Raw genomic sequence first — 20,846 nt, forward strand, 5'->3', positions numbered from 1 at the left:
TGAACGTTTCCTATTCTCTTTAACGTCATCAAAGATAGACTGAAATTGATTTCAAGTTTGAAAATATTTCGGGAGGAAAATTCAGTCTTTTTTGGAAGTTAGGGGAGGCCCTTACATCACTATATACAGCCGATATTTACGTGTTTTTCAGTTTAGTTGAAAAGCTTTCCAGACAGCGCCGCTGAACCTTCCTCAATATCTTCATGTATCCAAAGCAGATATATATATTTGGCAGATTTCCTTGAGAAGTCCCTATCCTCTAACAGAACCAAAGAAAGCATAAAATTGATTTTAATTTTGGAGGAAAAAAAAATCTGGAGGGAGCTCAGCGCCTCTTTTCTATAAGCGTTACTAAAAAATTGCTTAAAATTCCGAATTTCGACTTATACAGTGTTCGCGCTCAACTATCTGTAACCTGGGTCCCAGGGACCCATTTTAATGAAATAGATTTGGGTCCTTTGGTGGAAAAAATGAGTCCCTTAAATTTTAAACAGAAAATCTTAGTGTGTAAATGAATAATATAAAAATATTTATACTTGGGGGGGGGGAGGCATGAAATAAAATAAATTGGTTATTTTTGCCCTAATTTTTTGTGATTTTATCATTGTAAAATTATTTTCAATTAATACACTTGCAAAACTTAGTTATGTGAGAAACTATTTGGTCAGTTACAATGAGATTAACTCAAAATTTACTTTGAAAATGGGTTTTACCATAAAATATAAAACCTCTGATTGATCAAGCAAAAAGCACTCCCTTAACCTTTGTTTTCCTGGAAATTTTTCTTAGTTATAAAAGCGAACAGACCCCCCCCCCCTCTTCCCAATTATCATTGGCAATTACATAATAATAATAAATCGCAAGCGAATGAACCCAACACAAAAATCGCGATCGCAAAAACGAAACATTTTCTCATATGAGTGTGAAAATTGCTCATTTGCAATCTTAAATCAGTATATTTGACTTGATTTTGACTCGTTCAAAATATCTGTTTTAGTTTTTGTTCTATTTTTAAAATCGTGCCATTTTGAAAATGGCGCAATCGATTAATACCCGACTTTTGCAAGTCCAAATAAAAATAACCCATCAGAATGAGATGAATTATTAGAAAAAGAACAAGGTTAAAGTGAAATTCAAGTATTCATAAGCAATTTAACAAGGAAAAATGTAAAGTTCCGAACTTTTTGTGTTTAGCGCGATCTGGAAAATGTTCGCCATTTTTTTTTCTCCCTCTTTTTATTGGGGATGCAAAATGATGATTTTCAAAAGTAATTCTGGCTACATGAATGCCAAATTGCAATATTTTTACTGTACAATTGTCTTGTATTAATCCTGAAGATTGCATTGAAAACCTCTTATTTTTAGTCTTCATTCCTGTTTTTAGGAATTTCCTCAAGATAAAAGTTGAGGGAAAGCTTATTCTTAGAATACAGTATAATGCGCTATTTATGAACTTACTCCCTCAGCTTTGCCCAGGAGGTCACTGTAAGCTCCAGTCTTATCACTAAAATTCCACTGACTGGTCCACAATTGGGGTGTGTTTGAATAGCTGATAAACAGATAGGGTCATTTTAGTCCCTTTCTGTTGATTCTCCTGGTCATTTTGAAGCTTAAAAGCATTTACTAAATAGATCTTTAGCATTTTCTCCCATTTTTTTTCCCGGTTCTTATCTTTTGGGTTTTCTAGGTCCCTGGGACCCGATTTTTCGCGGAAGTTCCGTCCCTTTCCCGCGAATTTGCGTAAAAAACCCGCTATAGCGCGTAAACGCGAACCCTGTTATATTTTGGAATTTTTCGGTGGGGCTCTGAATTCCTTTTTTTTCCTTCTAAAAGAAAAATAAGAAGGAAAAAAAACAATTTTGCTTTCTTCTTTATTAAAATCTAATTCAAACAGTTTAACTATTTCTCATCAAAAGGGCGGCAAATTGAGGAACCGCCCCAGGCGGCAGTAAGTGTAGCTATGCCACTGTTTAGGAAAGTTATATGGTTTGATTTTTCGATGCTAAAAGGGCAGTTCTCAAAAGGTGGGAACAAAAAAGTTAACTTTGAGCAATTTCAAAAATTTTCAAATTTCACATCAATTTTGCTTTTATTCTATATTATGCATACCTAGAACACAATATATGAACATGAAAAGACAGCAGGTATTTGTAAAAATTGTTGATTAGCAAATTAAATCAGCAGTCTGTAGGTAACAGATTTTGGACATTGTTGTCCTGTAGGTAACGGATTTTGGACATCATCATAATGTAAGTTTCACCATTTTTGACGATGGTTTATCTGATTTTTAACATTTCCAATGAAAATTTTATTTACTACTTTTTGAATTTTGCAATTTAATAATAAAGAGGATATTAATGAAATACTTGAATGGCTATACATACTACTCTTTACATATAATAAAGTTTTGGAATGATTTTGAAGAAGTTGATGAAAGGTAAAAAAATGCTTCAAATTAAAAATACAAATATAAAAAGTGACATCATCAGTTTTATTAATAAATATCTTTTCTAATGTCATAAGAATTAAAACGATGTCTAAAAAAAATTATTGAAAAAAGAAATTCGTATTTCTATTTGGAGATCGTTAAATTATGTTTCCAAAAGAAAGAAGAGAAAAAAAATTCTAAAATAATAAAAGCGGTGGGGGAAAAAATGCTATCGCAGGTGATAATGTCGCCAAAACTGGTGCAGCTGACGAAAAACTACGTTTGTCAAACTGGAATTCCTTTCTGGTAACTTTTAGGGCTCGACCGATGGCATTTTTTGGCCGATGGGCCGATGCCGATTGTTGGCCGATTGTTCAAAGATGGCCGATGGCCGATTGTTTTCCTCCAAATGGCCGATTGCCGATGGCCGATGGCCGATGCTGTTGGCCGATGGAAAAAAAAAATCAAACAGAAATAAATTGATAAAATTGTCAGAGATTTAAAGGATGATTGATTCATTTCACTTTACTTCCTTTCTACGAATAAGGAATTGCAATCACAAAAAATAAAAAAAAAATCAGATTTTCACCTAAATTTTTATTTTACGATCACCCAATTTAAACTTCACAAGTTTTTTCGGCACATCTGTACATGCATATGTACCTAAGAACATGTAGATGACCGAAATATCAATTTTGAACGCTTCCTCAGTTAATTATCGCAAATTCTCTTGTGATGTCTTCATGCGCGTAAACTTACGTCACTCAAAAACGTTATGAAATAGTAAGTTGAAAACTCATAAGTACGTAGTATGATCTAAAGGTTAGAGGACAAGTTGTATAAAACCTTACCCTGAATAGTTCACATTACCGAAGCAAATCTATCTACAAAATAGTCACCTTGAACGACTATGCACTTCTGCCAATGTTCGTATAGCTTTTAGAAGCGCTCCTGGAAGACATTTTTGCAACCTTCTGTAAGGCCTCTTGCGCTGCTGCTTTATCTTCATCGTAGGGAAGAAGGCGACTTTCATGTTGAGGATGCACGGTTCGATTGGTCAATACTCTGATATGACAAACAAATAACATAACGTTTCGTCGAACTAAGCTCCGTGTGACTTTTACCTGTTCCCAGCAAAAAAACATTTGCATGGACGATGCTTTCCTCCGTCAGGAGAAGATAAAGCTGCATCATAGAAGGTAGCGAAAAATGGCTTTCAGAAGTGTTTCCAAAAGTTATATGAACACTGGCAGAAGTACATAGTCCTTCAAGGTAAACTTTTGAAGGTGGATGTGCTTCTGTAATGTGAACTATTCTGGGTAAGGTTTTATACAGCTTGTCCCGAACTTTTGGATCGTACTACGTACAATCTATATAGGGTGTAGTTATGCTTCTCCTTTTTTGACTGCTGTACAATGAAAGATAAAGAACAACAGCCAAAAAAAAAAAGAAAGAAAGAAAGAAAGAAAAAAGGAAGAAAAACAAAAAGACTGTTTAATAAACAATTGATTTTTTTTTAATTCAACATATAACTAAGATTTCAGTAATATTGTAATGATGTATGGATTTAAGTTCACTAAACATAGTTAAAAAACATTAAATTATGTTGTTAAATCATTCAAAAAAAATTAAGAATAAAACTATGAAACCGTCAACAAATTACACAATTAAATTGGAAAGATTGCACGTAGACATTTTTTAGTCATCAAATTAAAAAAAAAGATAACAGATAAATTACAATACTAAATCATAAAAGAAATATTTTTTTCTTATTTAAAATTTATGAATAAAAAATTTTGCATTTTTCAAAAAACTAAAACAGTGACATAAATTTTGCTGGAAAAAAATTGCCATGAAAAGAGCGAGGTTCTTAAAACGCAGCTATAAACAAAATCAATATTTACACAAAGTTAATAACTGAATACATATGACTACTTGATCTGATGTTTGCATACATAATACTGAACAATTTGATTGTTTAATCTTTTATGAAGCTTTACAAACAAGTTCAAATTAAATTGTTCAATTTAACAGTAATTTTCTGAAATTTAAAAAATTGCATAATAGAAAATCCTTGAAACTTTTCTATAAAAAACGAAAATAACTTATTCATTGATTTTATATAAATACATAAAAATAGTTACTTACAATAGAAAAAAAAATCGATCGCTATTAATGATACAAAAAAGATGGCGCATTACGAAATGGAGGGGGGGGGGGGTCACCCTCTGATTTTGCAGTAACTCACACTTCGGCCCCAACCTCGGCCTAATATTTATAGTACAGAACCGCTAAAACCAACACCTCGGAAGAGTTTCTGAATCAATTTCAGCACTTCCGAAGAAAAAATTCAAAAGTCCCTTCGATTTCCGAATTGTGTCACCATTCAAAACGTCTTTCTTTAATCAATTTCTTAAATTAATGCTCTAAATTCTTTCTAAACAATAGATAAAGTTTGAAAAAGAAATCTCTAATTTTATGAATGGTGTTAGTTTTAAACAACTCAGGAGTATAACTAGAGTTTAATTTCAGAAATTGAGGGAGTGGGAGGAGGGGCACACAAGTGTTCTCGGAAATTCAAAATAGTCGTAAAAAATAGAGTTCAAAATAATCATAAACATTGAGCAAAAAAACCCTTCCGAAACTTGCACCCGAGTTTGTATTGACTTGCAGTGGCGGATTTAAAATACAGAGTGTTTTAAAATGAATAGCGGGGTTTTGCCATCTCATATTTGTTTCCATAGTCTCCAATTCGGCAATATATCACCAAATGACCGTCAGTCTGAGACGCTATCTTAGTTTTGCATTGAAATAAGTAATTAATAGCCACAAAAAATGAGTAAACAGGCTTTTCAGAACACACGATCGAAAACAAAAAGAGAAGTGCACAACTGGAACGTACGCACACCCCACACGCGAAAACTTATCCTTCTACAGTTTACCATTTTGGAGTTATGACTTATGAGAGATACTACGTACATCCAACAGCAAGAAACAACGCAATAATTAACTTGTTTGGTACCTGAATGCAGTATTAAAAACTCTTTCAGGGGTGACTCAAATAAAAATTCATACTGAAATTTAGTAAACAATTTTATATGAAAACAATATTTACTTTGTATTAAAAGGTAAAACATCAAAGGTCTTTTTTTTTTTTTTTTTTCAAAAACATCGGCCAATTCCATCGGCTTTTCGAAGTTTTTAAGGCCGATGGGCCGATGTTTCTTGCAATTTAGCATCGGCCGCCGATGCCGATGGCTAAATTGTTGAACCATCGGTGCCGATGCATCGGTCGAGTCCTAGTAACTTTTAGCTTATCGTGTACTGTGTTGTTGCCAACGGAGGTTTGCTTGGCGATTTTAGCGCAAAATGGCTTTCGTTGCGATCATAACCAGCCATGTTTCCACTGTAATTTATGTATTGTTCAATGTGTAACATATTAATTATGCAAAATACTGATGGATTAAAGAAGATAACATTATAATAACCTTTTTTATTGAGGTTAGAAGACAGTGGATCATCTAAAAATTATGAATAAACGGACAGAATTATCGGCGTCAAGATCGTAACACCATTTGGACATTTCGCATGTATGTTTAAGAAAAATTACTTTTCTTCTAAGATACTGCATAAAAGCTTATGAAAACACTTTTAAACAATTAAAAATTGATTCTGAGGATCCATAAATACCTTTAAAACGAAAACATCATATACTTAGTTCTCAAAAAATAGCATTGTAAAGATCGTAACTTTTGGACATGCATCATATTTCAAACATACTTTTTTCTAAAATCGTTTACAAAGTAAATAATCTGTCTTTACTTTTGTTATTTGTGTAAAATATTAACAAAAAATTATTCAGTGTAAGATTCATGCCTTTAATTTTTTTTTTTTTTTTGAAACATATGGAAATAATTAAAAAAAATTTTTTTTTTAATGGTACATTTGCTCAGTTAACGTTTTGGTATGTCCAAAATTGTGCCTTTAAGCAAAGAAAATATTTTTTTAAGGGCATTTGAAGAGCATTTTTTCAAAAATTTATGGCAATTCTTGTCTCTATACAGTATTATAATTTAACTCAAAAATTTTTGAGTTAATTAAAATGAAAGTTATTTGGTGTTGAAGCTTCAAAGTTGAGGTCTGTGTTTGTTCCCACCTTTTGAGAACTGCCCAAAAAGGATAATTAATTTTAAATAAATTCTTTTATCTTTTTTTTTTTTTTTAGATGCCTACATTTTGAAAAGCTCAATCTTTTTACATTCGATATGAGAATCATATTTTATTATCTTTTCAAGTTAACTTCGCTTTATTAGGATGCAAATAAATGAAAAGTCTCTTTATTTTTGTGACAACGCTTATTTTAAGTTTTTAAAGCAAAATTCCCTTTTCTTTTACGAGTCAAAAATTTAAATGCTGAATCAATGGTTCATTTTTTATTTTACTTTATTTTTTTGGATTCAATTGTGTCCAGACATTAATGGCATCTTTATCATAGGATTCTAAAATGCAATTCTAAAATAATTTTATGAAAAATATTTATTTTACAAGCCGTTTTTATACTTTTGATGCCTTCACTGTGAGGTTCGCAATTTCTTTGCATCCACTATGGGAATCTGATTTTTCGAATTTTTGATGTTAAGTACACTTTGTTAAGAGGTAAACAAATAAAATATTTTTTTTTTGTAAAAATCAGGGATTTTATAAGTTTAAAACAATTTTGAACTCTTTAACAATGTCTTGGTTCAAAAAGTTAAATGCTGAACCCCTGCCTGAATTTCTTTGTTATAATTATTTTAAATACTATACATATAACATTTCTAGTATAATTAACATAATGTAGAATGGTAAATAAATATTGATACTTCAGGGGTACCCATCTTCCAGAGAGCGATGCCGCCCTCCCGTACCCTAATACTTGAAAAACACTCAAGAACGATATCCTTAACAGAAAAGAGGTAAAATTCAATGTGCTTTAAGTGTCAATGATGCAGTTTGCACCATCTCAAAATCCAAAAATTTCAATTTAAATTTTTTTTTTGCAAAATTTGATTTTTTACAAAATTGATTTTTTACAAAAATAATTGATTTTTCACAAAAAGACCTTGTGAAAAATCCTGGACAGACCCCTGCAATTATTTTTTTAAATAAATTAAATTATTGGGTATGTGTACTCGTTTACAAGAGTTAGAAGCAACACTTCTTAAATGAATAACTTTTGTGGATATTTTCATACACACGTAAAAGTATGGTGAGTGTAGAGAATTTCACTTTCAATCAAATGTGGGGCATTCCAAGGTATTTTTGACATTTATGTAGAGTCCGTAACGTGACCTTTTTTGCCATAACTTTTTTATTTACTGCTTGATTAGCATATTATTTTATTTTGATCTTCTCCTACCAACACACCAGCTCAAATTAAAATAATTTGCAAATCAAACGGTAAATTAAAAAGTTATGGCAAAAAAAGGTCACGTTACGGACTCTACATAATGTCCAAAATACCGTGGAATGCCCCATGTAAAGAAAGGCAATGTTTTTAATTAGTCTCTATGGTTTAGAAAGCAAACTTCATGAAACGTTCATCAAGAACAAAAATGCAGTAGTGCCTTAGAGTTTAAGCTCTAGCCTAGGAATTCTGAATAGTAGCCACTTTTGCGACATGGTAGTTTTTTTTTTTCAAGCATTCACCCAGCACAAAAAGCAAACTGTTCACTCTTTGTTTTTCGTAACATAAACAAAGATTTATATACTCTACAAAAACAAAATTTCACTGGATTAAAAAAAAATTTAAAAAAAGAAGAAAATTCTACAACTTTTTAAACTTTACACAAATGTAGATGAAAGCAAATGTGACAACTCATTAAGGCTTTGGTTTATTTATTAGACAGAAAAATTATATCTCTACCTACGAAAATCGTATACCTTCGAACCTACGACCTGTGTACAAATAAATAAATAAATAAAACGCGATACAAATTGTCCATCATTTCGCAATTTTTCTTTGGCTATTGCAACTGCAATTTCCAAAAATCACGGTTGAGATGAAGGGATTCCTTATGTAAGGTTAAATTTATCATGACATAATGCACTCTTGAAACGAAAAATCCACAATACATCAAGAATTAATATTAATTTTTTAAAAAAATGAATGTAGCAAACTGGTTTTTGGGTTCATTTGGTGTTTAATTGCCGAAGAGCGTGAAAAAAATAATATTCCTGATAAGATCCCTACATGCAGGTGTTAAGCCTAGTATTTTTATTCATAAGTGCATTATACATATAATTATGAATGAGTGATACAGATGAAAAATTTTAATCGTGAAAGCTTATAACATAATGTAGTATTCCATGTGAGCAAAATAAGACATAATAATTTTTTACCTTTAAAAACATTAACATGAGTCGCTCGTAAAGTTTTAAGCGGTTCACAATTGTTGTTGCCATTCCTATTGCAAAATGTGAAAAATGATGCATGTAATTTATATTATCAAAACAAATAACAGCAGTTTTGAGGCACAGAGGAAACGCAATTTCACACCATAAAATGAAACACACACCACACCAATAAATCTGCAAGAAAATTTGCTTTTGAAAAATTGTGAAAAAGTGGATCGCAGTTTAATACTTATTTTTTTGGTCACAGCCGATTTTTAATAATTAGTCCTTTAAATTTCAAGAATATGTAGCTTTTTGGCAGCTTTTAAAGTTTCAGCCATGGCGGAACAAATAATCCGTGAGCTGGAGGCCGCTGCCGAAATTTTAATGGTTATTTGTTTAATTTCATTAATTTATATGTATTCTTCTGAAATAGTTTTCCTGTATGGATTTGTCTAATATATATATTTTTTACTATTTCAATTTTATAAGATCTAGATATCAAAATCTCACTTTATCTCGTATTCGTTTACAAACAATTTCCTAACTGCTTCTTTTTACATAATTCATCTGAAATTATCGTTCTGTTACATTATAATACTTTTCCTTTGAATATCTAGCTAATATTATGATTAATATTCGCGCAAAAATATGAATATAAAAAATGTTAAAACGTAAATGTTCTACTGAAACATATGTAGAAACTTGAAAAATAAAAAATAATAGAATTGATCTAAAATAAAATTAGAAGTTTAGTGAAATGAGGTTCACTTGCTTTTCACCTTTCACTCCTGACTTAAGAGTTTGTGAATGAAAGTGAGCTTAACTTCTGAGTTAACTTTTATATGAAATTACTTTTACTTTTCTGCTTCATATTTATTTTATGCTTGGAACAAACCAATTTAAAATGATAGAATTACTTTTACTGTAGTTAAAAATGTTACCATTAGTTTTTTTTTCATTAACCTTTCCAAAGATTTCTTCTGTGTAATTTTGTTGATGTTACTTCCACGGTATGTCCGATCCGGCGATCTGATCTAGGATCGGGGGGAAATTTGAACCATCTGGGGAAAATTTTGCAGATTCGATTTTAAAAAAAAAAAGAAAAATCCTATTTTTTTTTCCTGCAAGTGTATTTTGAATGCATTTCCTTTTGCATCACCACTCTTTATATTTTCATCAACTATTTGTTGGATAATAATTTACATTTAAAATAAATGTAGATATGATATTTTAATTAAAACTTACAAGCATTTACTTAATTTGCTTTTTAGATACCGAGTTCTAAGACTACTAGTTCATTCTATTAGTTTTAAAGATGCAATTGCTTTTTTCCCCCCAAAACTATCTCTACCTATAGTAATAGGAATGAATTTGGAACAAATCTGATATACCCCCCTCTTGGCGACTTTTTCCTGTTGGCGCCAAAAAAGCGTCGCCAAGAAAACTATGTATGACGTCATATGTCATACATCGTTCTTAGCGATGCTTTTTTAGCGCCAACAGGAAAAATTCAAATTATGTCATTAATTATTTAATGAAATTAATGCATTAATTTTTTTCCGTTGTTTCTCCGGGATACGAGCCCTCGGTCTCATAGTACTTTCGTAATGAGACCTCGGCTCGCCGGCCCTGCCTCGGTCTCTTTACGAAAGTACTATGAGACCTCGGGCTCGCCAGGACCTCGCTGCCGCTCGGTCCGTTATCCCTCCGACTTTTAATATACATCACAGTCGGATATAAGTCACAGATCTCCTCCGTTCAGTATACAATAAAGTCACAGATTTTATGTGAAATTAACACCATTTTTGTGCTACAAAAATGCCAACCAGACCAAAATACAAACTACCAGAAACACACTAAAAACACAATAATTCAAAATATGTTCACTTACCTTTTTTACTTTTCTTTTACTTCCTCACGTGAGGCAGTGCACATATGTTCCGCTCTTAGGGAAATTATCCAATTTTTTATTATCATTACTTTACAAAAATATTTAAATTATGTTTGTTTTGACAAAAAAAATTCCAAAAAAAACAACCTTATTTTACTTGTATTTTGTACTCCACCCAATTAATTTCGCGAATTATTTCCAAAAACTTTACAAACATATCCTCATTTTTGTATTCACAATTTTTTTTGTATAAATAATAAGCTAAATAAAATTTAAAATCCCCTAATCTATTATATGTTGGTAGAGTACTTTTAACGTGTCTCCATGTGGATTCAATTGTGTTAGTGTGACATTTAGTTTCTGGATCTACAAAATTAAGTTTATGGTTGACTGTTAAATGCTCATACCCCTCCTCCCCCAATGTATCATATGCCCTCCAACAATCAGAGTGCACCGTCGTGCCTGGTAGTATCCACTGCTTAATTGCCAAAAATAGAGTTTCCCTACCCCTATCCCCAACAGCAACCAAAAAAGTTTTCCCCGAACCCCGTTCAACCCCCCCAAAAACCCATTGTCCCTCAACTGCATGTCCCTGATTATATTTTCTTTTCCCAAATTTAGATTCATCAACTTCAATAACTTTCCCAATCCCCCCTATTTGTTCAGATTTTAATTCAATGTAATTTAATATTTCTTCATTAATATAATTTCGCCAATCGGCTAAAGTTTGTGATGAAAAAAAATATTGACTTTCAATATCAGCAGTTTTGGTCCCAATTAAAATCTCATATGTTATCAAAAAAATCTCCTCTATTTTCAACTTGCTAGAACTAAACCATGACCCACTCCTGATCGTTGCTTCTTTTCCACAAACAACACCCCCTATAACCTTTCTACAAAAAAAAATTAACCCATCTGAACATTTGTTAGTTTTTTTAATTTTCATAACAGAATTACATCTAGAACATAACATTTCATTCTTAAGTAAACCAATTTCCCTTAAAAATTCTAAAAAAACCTCTTTATTTTCAATTAGTTTAAATATAAAAAATCTATTTAGGACTCCGGTACGTCCAAACGTTGGACGACCTGACGAAAAAGAAAAAGAAGATTCATTAAAAAATTTCAATTGATACATTTGGACAACATCACAAACCGAACTCATAATTAAAATAGAAAATTCAACTAAATTAACATTAAAAAACAACAAGAAAAAGAATACTGTAAAATAAAGTTTGAATTGAAACTTTATTTTAGAGTATTCAACTTAAAATCTCCCTAAGAGCGGAACATATGAGCACCTACCTCCTACCACACAGACACGTGCAAAAAGACAGACTTCGAGAAACTACTTTCCAGCGTTCAAGTTGCAAAACCAGGGTTGCCAAGTTATCGCCTTATTGGCGATTTTCGTATCGAGCGAAAAATTAAAATCTCGCCAAGAGGGGGGCATATCAGAGGAGAGCCATGAATTTTTATCTGAAATACATATAGCATATTGTAAAATTTTGGGGAAATTTTCATACAGTTTGGGGGAAATGTTGGTGTTAAAAACATTTTCTGCACCCCTGGTTACTTCTTCCTCCTTAGATTTAGAATCTTGCATTCATTTTCTTGGATTGGTCACAGAATTCAAATCTTCTTCAACTCAGTAGCGTAACTTCGAATTTTTGGCCCAACCGCAAAATTTGGCTTTGGGCCCCCTACTAAAAATCTTATTAATCTATATTTGTTGTACAATTTTTCAAATTTGTCGGCCACACAATTTATTTTCAAACATAAACAAACAGACTTATATATATATATATATATATATATATATATATATATATATATATATATATATATATATATATATATATATATATATATATATGTATATATATATATAGAGGGAGAGAGAAAAGGGGAGGGAGCATATTGAGTTTTTAGTCGGCAGAAATCGGGAGAGTTTGCAATAATGAGGAGAAAAAGAATAAGCAATATGAATTTAATTGTAAATATAATATACTTGTACAAAAATATGGGATCGGGGGGGGGGGGGGGGGGGGATTTCTAAAATGTTAGTTTAGCAAATGGAATTTTCGATTGTATTGAGAATAATGTAGGTTCAGTGCTCTTCGTCTTAAATTTTTCGAATTTGAAGTTTTAAAGCCATGATTATAACATACTTTTTTGTAACATAATGGAAAGAGGTCAGTGACTCTCTTCCTGCAATTATTATTGAAGCTCGAAAAACGCAACTTTCGCAACTATCTTCGATGATATTAAAATTAAAACAACGACGGTTGGTGGTTATCCTCGGAAATTTTGCAACATATTCAGTTTTTTGAAGACATTGTTTAAGGACGAGAAGTTCCAAAAACGTAATTTTGGAAAAATCTTTGTTAAGTTAATAAAACGGCGTCGGGGGCACTGCCCAAGGAATTTTTATTAATAGAACTTCTAAAAGTGCAGTTGTAGGCCACTTTTGAAAACATTAGAAGATGGAATTAAATTGGAGGGACTCTGCCCTGGAAATTTTTCTATATGGAACTCCTAAAAATGCATTGTAGGCCACCTTTGATGACGTTAGAGGAAAGGATTAAATTGAGGACTCTGCCCCAGAATTTTCGAAATTGAAGTTCTAAAAACACAATATTAAAAAGAAGGAAAGTTTTGGGGACTTTCTTTGTAATTTTTCGAAATTGAAGTATTTAAAATGCGATTTTTTGCCTTGCCTTTTAAAGTTACCTTGATAAGTTACGTTTTTGGATCTTCGATTTCGGAAAATTTCGGGGCAAAGTTCCAAACCACCTCATTCCTTGCCCTCACAGCATCGAAAGTGATGCAAAAATGCGTTTTTAGGATGTTATATAAAGGGATGGGGGTGAAAGGTAAGACTTCAGGAATTTTTTTGATATTGAAGCTTCCAAAACGTAATTTTAGATTCTCTTCGATAATTTAAAAAAAAAAAACAGGGATTCAGAGGCTCTCCCCCGGAATTTTTCAAAATTGAATTGCCTTTGATGACCTGACAAGAAAGATAAGGTTTCAGGCTCTCCCGGGATTTTTTTTAAATCCCAAATTTTAGGCGATTTTCGATGATATTGGGATGACGGAGGGTTCGAGTCCCTCCCCTGAATATTTTTCTAAATAAAATCGCTAGAAAAGCAAAAGTGACTATATTTAAAAATGATAAGAAGAGAAGGTTTTCAGGAGTCTCCCCCAGACTTTTTTTAACTATTGCTCCAAAAATTCAATTTTAGACGATCTTGAATGATATTACAGCCCTAGGGGACCCAAAAACCAACAAGCTATTCAAACCAAGTTTAATTTATTGAAAAAATAATAATAAAATTAAATGAAAACGAAGTTCACAACTTTTCGGGCCCTTTCCTACTCTCCCCCTCCACCCAAATCCAGATCCTACACAAAAAACTTCTCTTGACTGTCTTTTTCAGAATCCCTTAGGTCAGGACTTTTTCCTTTTCCCTTTCTTTTTCAGGGATTTTCCCTTCTCTCCACTTTTTGCTCCATACCGTGCCAAGGTTTGGTGGTGGTCCGTGGGCCCTTTTTCCCCCCACTTTTAGGCCGATTACTCAATAGGCCATTACCAAGGGCACCTGCTATTTGGGAGCCCAAATTAGCTAAAACTGTTTTAGCAAATGGCAAAAATTGTAAGGTTTGGCTACAAGAGGACCCCGAAAAAATGTCCGTCCTGGAGCCCCCGATATCTTAATTGGGGGTCAACATTGATAGGTTCTGGGGTTCTAAGGGGCCCCACAACCAATATAAGCTTTTCAAACTGAGTTTGATTTACGGAATTTTTTTATAAAATTGAATGAAATCCAAGCTCAAAAATTTTCAGGCCCCTTCAGACTTCCCCTGCCCTACATTGCGGGGTCGTGCGGTACGTAATTACGCCAGTGCTTCAACTGCATCCTTATTGTGATGAAATTTGACATAGAAAGATGCCAAATTTAGTGTATCTTGGTATTGATAGCATATTCAATATTATTCCATCAACTAGACGCATTTCAAATTTCTTTCTCTGGTTTGGATCATTATCAAAAGCTTCACTTCTGAATACTATTAAACGTTTTCTTTTAAAAATCATTTCAAATGTGGGTTGAAAGTTTGCTATTGCAACATTATGCTTCTCCCTACCAATAGTTATGAAAAAAATCTAGTTTATTAACACTAGAACACCAAGTAGTGTCATTTTGATACTCGGTATTTTAAAAGTTATGCAAAATGTGAAATTGGCATAAGATCCATATGAATTTTCGTGACTTTTATTTAAGATGTAAGGAAAACTCACTCATAAAATTATGAGAAATTAGCTTTTTAAAAATTTATTTTACGTGTGAATTTACCTAGAATGCTGGTGTGGTGTCACACTGCAATAATTTTATCTTCAATTATACTGAATTTATTTTTTTAAACAGCAGTTTTGTAATAAGCCTCAGAGTATTGAACTTCACCAATACCTGTAAGTAAATTTTAATTTTTCGTACCTGCTTATTACGTGATAGTTTATCATGTGATAGGATTTATCAATTGCACAGGGCTTTTGGATTTTCTTTTTTGCTCAGATGATGTGCTTGTATATGTGTTCGCAGCTCTTTTGATCATTTATGATGCTTTTTATTCAAGTGTTTTATATTATTATAGTTTGAAAATTTAAAAATGTCTCATAAAAAAGGGCTGGAAGGGCGAATTGCGCAGTGAATGTATCAATAATTTGCAGGGAAAAAGAAAAGGAATGAAAATGAATTTCAAAATAAAAGGCCACCAAAGCACAAAAAATGTCAGGTAAAAAAATGTAATGGAAATGTGGCGATCAAAATATGTGTTTCCTGTAAAAGAGGTAAAGGAGGAGTAATTTGGAAAGTGCACCAAACATATAAATTATCTCTGTGTTTAATGTACATGACGTAGAGAAGTTTTTCTAAAAAATATTCTACATAATTATTATTTTTTCTATAGATATAATAATTCATCTATCAATAAATTTGATGTCATTTTATTATTTTATTATTCATAAATTAAAAAGATATTAAAACGAAAATTGCATTTATTTTGTTTAAATATCTAACTTAGTTTTGATCAGTGTTGAAATGACACCAGTCGCCGTTTTAGAGGAAGAAAACATCCCAGTGTTCTAGTGTTAATGTATTGTAGTATTTTCATTCTGTGGAACATTAAAAGAAAAGAAAGACGTTTTGGCAACAATTTTTCTGTGCATTGAATAATGAGACAAAAAAAGCCAGTTGTTTGGCCACTTTTTTTTTTCTTCTTTTTTTTTTTTTTTGATGCTGAAATATTAAGAACTCCATTTTAGGCTATATTTGGGTGAATGAAATAAGAGGAGATTTTGAGGATCGAATCCTTGCATCAAAATATTGATGCAAGGCATTGATTGCATTGAAGGCTTCTTTTTCAAAAACTTGGACGATTTCCTCTCCATTGTCGGAATCGCAAATTTCATCGTTTCCGTTAATACGGGCAATAAAATCGTCCTCTTTCAAGTTTTCCTCGCAGCACTGTAAATTTTTGTCTACCACAACATACTCATCAAAAAATAATTGATGATCCGGAAATTTGACACTGAGGAGCTGGGTCATTTCATTAGTGTCTGGAGTTTCATCTATAGGAGCAACAGGTGATAAAGGTTCCGGCAACGGTCGGAATTCAGTTGACTGATTTGCCAACTCTTTCTGAAATTCTTCTTTCGTCTTAAAGTCGGCATGATGAAAGCAATGTGCTATTGTGTTTTGTGGAACATCATTCCATGCTGATTTGACTAGATACATAGTACCTAGGATATCAATGTCGTACATCTTCTTGTTTTCCATAGCGGCAATCATTCTTCTGGCTAACATTTTTCGACAGTTGGATTTGAAGCAATGTATAACTCCCTGATCTAAAGGTTGAAGTATTGCGGTGACATTAGGAAGGAGAAATTCCAATTTTATGGCTTTTAAATTGCCGATTGCAGGATGAACAGTGGAGTTGTCAACAATCAGCAAAATCTTTCTTTTACTTGCAGCCATCTTCCGGTCAAGTTTTCGAATCCATTCTTCGAATAAAACACTAGTCATCCACTCTTTTTTTGTTGTTTTTGTACTCAATCGGTAAAGTTCTCATGCCCTTAAAGAACCTTGGGTTTGCCGACTTTCCGATTAATAAAAGAGGCAACTTCTCAGTTCCCGTCATGTTTGCCGCAAGAAGAAATGTTAACCGCTGCTTTGAACCTTTTCCTCAGTGTGCATTTTTTTTTTGCTTTTTAGTACCCGACTTTTATCAGGCAACAGCTTGTAGTAAAGAGCCGTTTCATCTGCATAAATACATCGTCTGGCTCATATTTTTCTAGTAAAGTTTTCAATTGTTCTTTCCTCCATCCTTCTGTTGACTGTTGCAGTATCGACTCTCTCACCGATAGCTTTTTAAAAGAGAGTCTGGGCCTTTCCTTGAACTTCTCAAACCATCCATTTGAAGCTTTGAAATGTATTTCAACATCCATTTTTTCAGAAAAAACCCTAGCTTTTTCTTTTAAGACTTTTCCATCTATTGGAGTATTGCATGACCGCATCATTTTGAGCCATTCCACTATGGCTTTCTCTAAAAGCAGGAATTTTCCCTCTCGTGCACGCATTCTAGATTTTGAGACACCTGCATCATTTGCTGCTAAAATTTTATCTCTGTTTTTGAGGATCGTGAATAATGTGCTTTTTTGGATACCAAACTGTCTTGCAATTTCAGCTTTTGGACATTTATTCTAATCGACCGCGGCCAAAATCTTGCACTTAACATCTATAGAAATTTGATTTCGCTTAGCCATTTTAACGAGTGAACTGTGCAATAGGAATTTCTCAAACTTGGAAAAGAGAGAAGAGTGACGTACGTCCCCTCTGCAACCCCGTCACACGTCATGTTCCCGGACATGCAGTCTCCGGCCAATTGGGAACAAGAAGAATAATGTCCGTTCTTACAACTTGTTTCTCGGAAATGCCAGCGACTGCTCCTCCTCCCTTCCCTCTGGTCTTTAGTTCTCCCCTTTTCGTCATTCCTCCTCCCCTCCTTTAAGCAAACACAAAGAGAGAAGTACAGGTTTCTTGAAGTTGCACCACACAATAGCAATAGCCCTCTTGCTCATGAGTTCTGCCCACTTTTTGACGGTCGCTCTAACAAAAAAGGATACGCTTGGGGGTCGTTGTAATGATTCAAAATTAACATTATTCCTATGGTAAAATAATTTTTAAGATGGCCGTTCTAACGAAGGGGTCGTTGTATCGTAGGGTCGTTATACTGAGGTTCTACTGAATACGACTCGACTCGTACATCATCAAGTTGTGCACTTCTTTTGTTGATTGCAATCTGATATTCCAAAAGAGCTATTTCTTCGTCCTTTGTGGTAAAATAATATTAATTTTAAATCTATTTTCGTATCAAGATGTTATCTCCAAGGCATCTGTTACTCCATCTCTAGAAGCCGATAAAAATTTTATGCAACTTGCCGAACATTGCTTACACTGACATCTCCATACCTTTTTACTACATTATTGTATGCAGCTAAAAAAACTTGACAATAGTAAAAGACTTTCATTTTTGGATTTTTATCCAAATCATTTTTTAGCTTATTAAAAAATGTGCCTTAAAATATAAATAAAGCACCTCAGACTTTTGAGACTCGGATTTTCAAGACTCTACTGGATCTGAACTTATTAATGCAATTTTATCTTTAAGTACAAATACTCCAAAAAAAAAAAAAACTTATGATTTAAATTTGAAAATCAAACAAAGTTTATTAAATTCTTAACTTTTCTGAATTTTTGGACCAAATGTTGAAGGAAATTCATGTACGAGGGCTATTCAAAAAGTATTGAAACTTTTGTCTTCCGACATAAATGAATGAAGAGCTGGCTGCCAAGCTTAGTGGGGATGTAGGGGGAACTGTTATGAGCATGCATGCACAGTTTCATGTCATGACAAAGCTTCAATCACCAGCAGTCAGCCTAGTAGTGTAGACCTCTCTGTAGTGCTTGGCGGTTTTTCTCAAGTTATAAAATGATAGAAAAACATAAGCAGCATTACTGCATTAAATTTTTCCAAAAGCTTGGCGGATTCGCAAGTGGAAACAATTCGCAAGATTCAGCAGGCTTTTGGAGAGCCTACCATGAGCAGTACTTAAATAAAAATTTGGTACAATCGTCTAAAAAATGTCAAACACAGTGGAAAGTGAATCACGTGTTCAAGCAGGCCATCAACAAGCCGGAATGAGAATGTTATTGAACAAGTACAAAACTTTATTCACCGAAGGCCGTCGCCTTACAATCCGAGAACTAACTGAAGAAATTAGAGTCAGCATTGGGTCAGTACCTTCAATTTTAGCTGAGGATTTTCAAATGTGAAGAGTGTCCACAAAATTTTTCCTAAGTTGCTGACAATAATGCAAAAACAACTTACTTTGATATTGCACAAGACATGAAGGACAGTGCAAACACTTCTGGCTAGTTCCTAAGTTGAAAATGCCCCTGAAAGAAACTCGATTTCAAGAAAGAGAAAACATTGAACAGAATATGACAGCCAAGCTTAACAGCATTCTAAAAGATGCCTTCCAAAATGTTTTGAACAGTGGCAGAAGCACTGGGAAAAGTGTGCATCACCAAGGAGACTACTTTGAGGGTGATTAAAGGTTTGTAGCTTTAGCTCAATAAATGCCCCTTTAATTAGCAAAAGTCCGATATGTTTTATACTTTTTGAACAGCCCTCGTATGTTTGTATATTTTTCCTTAGTTTTTTCTTTCATTTTTCTTATTAATGAAATTTCTAATTTTATGCTAGTATTGTTAAAGCTTGCTTAAAAATTTAGTAACCGAATATGTTTTATATTTAGGCTCCGCCCAATGTCGTCAGCAGTGAACAAAGGCATTGTGCAGAATCGGTATTTATGAACTTCCAGAAGACCAGATCGCCATTCCATCTTTGCCAGTTAATACTTGGTAAGCCTGCCAAAAGATACTTTGCTTTTCTTCTTTGTGTAAAACAATAATTAAATTTAAACATAAAATTATTTTTAACAAGATCAGCATTTTTTATTAATCTGTTGAAATTAGTTTATTGCTCTTTTTTGTTCATCTTTTTAATTTACTTTTCCCATAAAAGTTTTTTAAAAATATCCTCTTTCATACTGTTGGGTATTTTTAATGAAGGGTGATTGTATTCCTGGTGTAGCCCAGAATTCTGTATTTTTCATATCATCCTTCCAGATTTTAAAGCGGAAATTTACCTTTCAGTTCTAAAGTTTTCCACTCATCTTTAACTCTTAATTTTATTCTTAAATTCAACCAATTAAAATTGCATGGTATAAGCTAAATAGCTAAGCATTCGATTCCAGTTTTTCTAAAAACAATTTTTACAACTATCCTAAGACTTGTAAAAACTTCAAACAAATTTCATCCAATGCAGAAAAATGCAAATTTTCCAATGACATAAAAACCTAAAAATGTGTATTTCATCCCCGTATTAGAAAATTTATGTGAAACCAGAGATTAAAATTAAAATAAAGAGGAAAAGAAATTAAATGGGAGAAGCACTTAAGATGCTCACCCTTATACTATAAACTAATTTTTTACCAAATTTCATTTTTGTTTCGTCACTTTTAAGTTTTTTGTGCAAAATAAGCATTTATGATGTATGATATTAAAATTAAAAAAAAAAATTTTCTAGCCAACAGCCGCTCAGACTATGTTCAGTTCCAGGCTGGTTCCCTTCTCAAGCAAGCTATCATCCGAGAATGGAAGGAAGTGGACAAAGGAAACCTTGTGCAGCTTAGAACTGGTTTACTTAACTTTGTGGTTCAGAATCCTACGTGAGTATCCATGGTTATGAGACTAAATTGGGAATTCTCTTTTGGCTGATGAAATAGATGTCAAAAAAGTCTTGAATGAGAAAATGAATTGAATAAAATGCATTAATTAAAAATAATTTGCTCAATTTCTACTTTATTACATATTGTTTGTGTGTACTTATGTTTTTTCATCTGTCCACTTCAATTAAGCTAACTAATATATTTTCTAACAAAAACCAATTTCCTGAATTAATACTACAGCAAAGATCAGTTTTCCACCATTTCTCTGATTTCAGCTGTTTCACCCCACCCTC

At 32.9% G+C, this 20,846-nt stretch overlaps 2 protein-coding genes across 2 annotated transcripts in view; one reads left to right on the forward strand and one right to left on the reverse strand.

The window, feature by feature from the left end:
• LOC129232107 (serine/arginine repetitive matrix protein 2-like) overlaps positions 1-8,867 on the reverse strand; it is a 78,152-nt gene extending 69,285 nt beyond the window's left edge. The window contains exon 1 of the mRNA XM_054866347.1: positions 8,810-8,867. The gene's annotated coding sequence lies outside the window, so the exon portion shown is untranslated. The remainder of the gene's footprint in view (positions 1-8,809) is intronic.
• A 265-nt stretch (positions 8,868-9,132) lies between these two features.
• The window catches only part of LOC129221242 (exportin-4-like), a 113,108-nt gene continuing 101,394 nt past the window's right edge, over positions 9,133-20,846 (forward strand). Inside the window, exons 1-3 of the mRNA XM_054855700.1 lie at positions 9,133-9,193; positions 19,579-19,684; positions 20,412-20,553. Of these exons, the coding sequence (XP_054711675.1) occupies positions 9,143-9,193; positions 19,579-19,684; positions 20,412-20,553 (299 nt within the window). The 5' untranslated portion in view covers positions 9,133-9,142. The remainder of the gene's footprint in view (positions 9,194-19,578; positions 19,685-20,411; positions 20,554-20,846) is intronic.

The sequence above is a fragment of the Uloborus diversus genome, chromosome 1 (assembly GCF_026930045.1).
Source record: "Uloborus diversus isolate 005 chromosome 1, Udiv.v.3.1, whole genome shotgun sequence".
Lineage (NCBI taxonomy): Eukaryota > Metazoa > Arthropoda > Arachnida > Araneae > Uloboridae > Uloborus > Uloborus diversus.